The sequence below is a fragment of the Hibiscus syriacus genome, unplaced genomic scaffold (genome assembly GCF_006381635.1).
Source record: "Hibiscus syriacus cultivar Baekdansim isolate YM2019G1 unplaced genomic scaffold, ASM638163v2 tig00110328_pilon, whole genome shotgun sequence".
NCBI lineage: Eukaryota > Viridiplantae > Streptophyta > Magnoliopsida > Malvales > Malvaceae > Hibiscus > Hibiscus syriacus.
The window spans coordinates 7,632,920-7,638,938 of NW_024062685.1; the positions used below are offsets into that span (position 1 = coordinate 7,632,920).

The 6,019-nt window shown below is 35.5% G+C and overlaps 1 protein-coding gene across 1 annotated transcript; it reads left to right on the top strand.

The window, feature by feature from the left end:
* The first annotated feature begins 4,862 nt into the window (after positions 1-4,862).
* Positions 4,863-5,550, top strand: LOC120118356 (alkane hydroxylase MAH1-like). Its single transcript, XM_039138404.1, has 2 exons — positions 4,863-5,238; positions 5,321-5,550. Exons 1-2 carry the CDS (start codon positions 4,863-4,865, stop codon positions 5,548-5,550), a joined length of 606 nt encoding a protein of 201 aa, XP_038994335.1.
* The last annotated feature ends 469 nt before the right edge of the window (positions 5,551-6,019 follow it).

Below are 6,019 nucleotides of genomic sequence, written 5' to 3' on the forward strand. Positions count from 1 at the left end.
TTGAAACAACCAGGAGAGAAATTGAATGCACATGAAATTCAATATTGGTTTAGGGCATCCAATGAAGGAGATTTGGGAGTTTAGAAGTAGCTTCACACTCTTAAGCATCATCACAATTTTGGAGATCCTTTCGACAGAAGCTACACTCGAGTCATTCTAACGGCGTGCCAGTTCAAAAGCATTTGCATTATTGATGTTTGAAGATGCCTACTCTTTTGTTCTTTTGTTTTTCCAGTTAAAAGTTTGCCATTTAGTTGCCTAAAATTCTCTGTATTTATATAAATAAAGAGATGTCTTTTCTTGTTAATTTCCCTTTCGGCAAGCATCTTATTTTGAAAAGTTAAAACATATAGCTTAACTTGAAGTACATGAGATCATTTTGTATTATTGTGCAAAAGGTTTTGGAAAATGCTGGTATTCTGAAGTTGACAATGGTTTAAACATGTAAGCTTGTGTGGCTACGGGAAGCTAAAACCTTGGAATTCATAGAAAATCTCAGCCATGATAAGAAGACCCAAAGAGATTGTCATTGATCAAGAAGTTGGTCATGGGCACTGGCGAGTTTCAAGAAAGGAAAGAGTCAAGGTTCTGTTAAGCCGAGAGATACAGAATTGAGATTGTTAACTGGGGTGAATTGGTCAAATGTTCTGTACCTAAGATGAAAGCGAGTTCCATCGAGATCAAAAGGAGATAGAGTTCCTTCGAAGAAGAAAACACATTGAATTGCATAATTGCATACATTTTAGGCATGATTAGGATCATGACATTCATAATTGCATGATGACTTAAGCAGTTACAGGTTTCCCAGGGATAGTTGAAGATTGAAGATATTGAAGCATCGAGATGAACATAACTAGTTTGGAGATTTTGGAAAGAATGATGTTTATACGAAAACTGAGCCAAAGCAGATTCACGTATCCAATGGTTTCCAGACAAGTTTTCGCGATGGAGATAGATTTTCAGAAATTTTATCAAAATCTAAATTTTTGAATATAATATTTTCAAACATACATTAATGATTGGTAATGTTTGATTTTCAGGTTGGACCTTTGAAACATGTCAATCTTAAGCCTTCACGGAAGAGTAATGAAGCAAACCATCTGTAAGCCTTCACGAAAGATTAGTGAAGCAAACTCATTTTATGAAGATCGAGTCATATACTCTCTGAAGGAATAGGGAGTGGACACATTTTATGAAGATCGAGTCCTATACTCTCTGAAGGAATAGGGAGCGGACACGTTTGTTAAAGATTGAGTCATATACTCTCTGAAGGAATAGGGAGCGAACCTGTTTATTGAAGATTTTCCGAGTTCTATACTCTCTGAAGGAATAGAGAGCGGACCCGTTTTATTGAAGATTGTTCAAGTCTTATACTCTCTGAATGAATAGAGAGCAGACACATTTTATGAAGATTGTTCGAGTCTTATACTTCCTGAAGGAATAGGGAGCAGGCTCGTCATTTGAAGATTTTTCAAGTCTACTTTATCACGACGTAACAGTGAGTGGTTTAATCTTTTGAAGTTCTCATGACCGGAAAAATTCGATCATATTTTGATCTCTGCTTTATTCTCGTTACACGACAATGAGCAAAGAGGGGCAGTTGTAGATGCTCGTTTCTGTCCAGGGTTATGTCGAAGCAGACCCGAAGCAATGGTAGGCCTAAAGAAGAAACCAACCAATTGGAGGCCCAATTCAAGCCCAATGAAGCAACAATATCATCATCCAAGTCTCCAGTCCACATGAGGATGCCTACAACAAACAGAAAAAAGAGTTGCTTTTCAGCCACGTATGATAACTGGTAAGTTATCAGAAGTTACAAAAACATGGGGTCCATGATCATGAGCAAAAAGAAAATGTAAATGGGGTTTGTTTTAATTTGAATTAACCACCAGAAACAGGGGTTACACAGGAGGAGAGCAAAAAGCAAAAAGGAGAGAGATATCAGCAACCCATGACCATTACAAAAAAAGAAAAGACTTTTTATTATTTTTTTTACACAATAGAACAAGAACGAAAAACAGTGTGTAAAGTTTTATTTTCCGAAAGGCGATAGAAGCAAGTTTTGTTTTATATTATTCTCCCAACCGAAGGAAAGTTCACAAAGGGCAGTATCATCTTCTCAAACCAAAAACAACACCAAATACATAATACAATCCAACAACGAAAGCAATAACAAGCAAGGAGCCATTCTTTTGGTATATTCTCTCTTTATTTCAATTTCTAGTAATTTTTATGAGTGTTTTTACAAGTAAAAAAAAGAAACAAAATAAAGGCAAGGAAGATAGAAATAGACAGTTAGATTTACCTCTGGTTCTGTTTTGATTGATTGTCGATGTCGATTTTGCTGCGTCGAGGTTGGATTTCTGTCCCGTTTGGTTCGTTTTTCTTTGGTGTTTAGGGGGTGAAGCTCTCGGGTTCGTGGTCTGAAATTGGTTCAGCACCGAGTCATGTTGGTTTCATACGTTTTGAAATCTTGTTTAGACTAGAAGCAAAATCAGAAGAGAAGTTAAAAGAAAGGTTCAGCTTAGCTTACCTCACCGGTTTAGGCCCTCGTCGGAGTCCATAGATGGTGTTGACGTACGGCGGCCATGGCTCCTTCGGGTTTCACGTTGTCGTCGTTTAGGTCGTTTGTGTGTTGCCCTCGGTCGCCGTTCGGGACGTGAGATGGCCAGTAGATAGGTGGCCCGTGTGGTGGCTGGCTGAGGTCGTAGGGGCTTTTGAGATCTCTCGGTGGCGCTGCATGACTGGCGAGGGGAAGAGAGTGAGAGAGCTTCAAAGCCTTCGATTGTAGAAGAGGGTGAGAGAGGGGTCTGAGAGTGAGAGGTGAAACGGCGCTGGGGGGTTGAGTCAAACAGAAAGCAGGCTTAGTTTTTAGGATTAAATCTTAGGTTTTAATTAACATGGATAAAGCGACGTCGTTTAGGTGTTTAGAGTACGCATTTCGCGTGTGGGTTATCCACAGCGTGAGCCATTCAATTTTCAAGGTCATGCATTCTGGTCCTAAAGTCGAATCTTTTATGTTTTAATTTTGTCTTCTTATTTCATGAACATTTGAATTTAGTCTTGGATGCTAGTATATTTATTTTCCGTTTACTTATACATTTGGCTCGTAATTCTTTTCATGTTATATCTTAGTGCTTGAATATAATCTTTTCTGTTTTTTTTAATTTAGTTATCCATTGTTTCGTTCATTTAATTTTAGTCACTAAATCGGAATTTCCATGTTTTTAATTTTATTTTCATATTTGTAAGTGTTTCTTTTTTAGTCATCAGTTTATATTTTTTTCTTTTTCTTTTTTTGTTTGTTTTCGCATTTAGCATGTAATTTCGATTAATTGGCGTTTTAGTCTTTAAATCTAATATGTTGTGTTTTTAATTTGATCTTTGTATTTCATGCTTATTTAATTTTAGTCATAAATGTTAAAACATATGCATGGTTTATGATTATTAATTAAAACATTTGTATATAATTTTTTGCATGTCACGTTGTATGTTATTTTTTAATTTTGTATAATTAATTTTTGGTATGACATATTTTTTCACAATTTGCATGATAGCCTCATTTGCATAACTCGACATATTACATAATTGGATTAAGGGTAATACCCTTTTAATTTAAAATTGTTTTAAATGGGCAGTTATAACTGATTTGAGATCCGCTTTTAATGATTTTAAAATAAAAGTGTATCCCATTAGTGACGCCTAAAAATTGATACATTACTCTAAAATTTGGAAACGAAAGAAAAGAAAATGTTCGTTTATTTAAATTTATCGAGAAAATGTTGTTATAACTTTTAAGATCTGATCTTGATATTTGTAAATAATCGAACATTCTTTATCTTTCTAAAACGATTTGGTAATTTTAATTTAATTATTTTGAGTGCTTTTGAATGTTTTTAAATTTATATCTTTGTTTTATGGGATCGAAAATCAAATTAAATTTGAATTTGTAAAGTTCAATGCAATGACGTTAATTAATCGATTAGGTACCGATTTAGGGCGTTGTGGGGGTGCTAATCCTTCCCCACACGTAACCGACTGTCGAACTCGAATTTTGGTAACGCATACCTTAATTTGTTGTTTTAATTAAAATTAATTTTTATTTAAAATAGCAAGCATTTTTGGGTGTCCAATCACACCCTAATCAAAGATTGGTGGCGACTCTTCGAACCTTACTTTTCGATCATAAAGGAAATTCAAAATTTTTCGAAATGAGAGATCTTTTAAATATCATTTGTTTTTAAATTAAAAAAAGACAATTAAGAATTAATGTGATTTTTAAAATATCACCTTTTTTCACCTTTTAAAAAAAATCGTTTCGAATATTATTGTTTGCTTTGTCCTTTTGAGTTTCCTCAGTGAGCTGTTTGAAAATTTAAGATTCAATATGAAAAGATAGAGACAAGAAAATAACTAGAGATGAGTTCTTCTAGAACTAATCTTTTCATTTTTAATTCCATACGTTGGGATTGTGAAGGTTTCATTTGTCTTATCTCTAACATGTTCATCTTCTTGACTGCTATGTTCAAAATGAGAAACTGGGGTTGTTGAGCTCTGAAAGTTTTTTCTTTATATTTTCTATTGATAATCTATATTTACCCCTTCTAAAATTTTAGAAATTCGCCTCCTAGTATAAATTCTAGTATGTCCCTGATTTCATCCATGACTTTCTTGATTCCTGTGAGGAAACGTTCAAAGTTCTAAGGAACTTGGTTCCCAAGCTTGGATTTTGTTCTCGCAAGCAATCTATGAATGTTAACCGCATATTCTCCAAGAAATTTCTCAACTACAGAAAGGGTTTTGAGTTCAGAGAGATTTCCCGAGCCCTTTAGTGAAGAAATTGTCACTTCGGATTCCCATACATGGAAAAGCCAAAGGAAGAGCTTGCATGCAATAATGGTGAAGAACAAGTACTTGAAACACCAATACATGTTTTGGAGAAAGGTCTGGCCTCGGTTCTCGAACATGCCGTGAAACATGGAACTGTGGTTGATCTTGAATATGTTCTCCATAGGTTTGATTATGATAATATCTGTTTGTTGGCTCTGGGATTTGACCCGAAAGCTCTTTTGGTTTTGTTCCCTTTGTTTCCAAGCAAGGTGGCTGTCCATTGTATAGAGGATTGTTTGTTGTTCAGGAATGTGTTTCCTTTAAGCTTTTGGAAGCTTCAACACTGGCTGCAAATCGGTGTGGAGAAAAGGTTGAGTAAATCTTTGGAGATTGCTGATCGTCCAACTAGTTATAAAAACCAAGATTTTTTAGGAGATCGAATCAAATCTTCCAACTAGTTATAAAACCGGATCACGATCATGTCTTTCAGTGAAAATGTCTTTCACCGGTGAAGAACTCAATAGATTCACTTACCTACATGGAACCTTGTGTGAGACATTAAGGCTTTATCCACCTGTACCCTTGAATCATAAAATAGCTGTCCAACCTGATGTTCTTACGAGTGGTGACACTGTCAATGAGAACTATTCGATGAGTCGGAGTGAAGAAATTTGGGGAAAAGATTGCTTAGAATTCAAACCAGAAAGGTGGATTCGATAACGGAGACATAGTTCATGTGCCAACTTACAAGTTCTCAGCATTCAGTGCAGGGCCTAGGACTTATTTAGGCAAAGATCAGGAGTCCCAAACAAGATGAAAAACCCAAGTCTATATGTTCACAATCGCATGTATTATATATTCACAGCCATTTCAAACACATATCTCATCCCACACTGTAAGATGTATTAGAATCGAATGAAATGAGTTCCGAAATTTGATAAATTAGAATTGAAACCTTGAATTACATCTTGAAGTTCAATGATCAAGTTCTGCAGAACCGAAGGCTTAAATTGACATTAAAGCTACATTTTAGCCAGTTGCATTCGCATTATCATCGGTTTTATTAATCATCGGCCTTATTCCGAGAACCTATATATCTAGAACAGAGAAGCCAAGGACTTCCCAAACTTATCTTTAGCATCCTTAAGTGGATCTCCTAGATACAAATTGATATAAGCCCTGCAGAGAA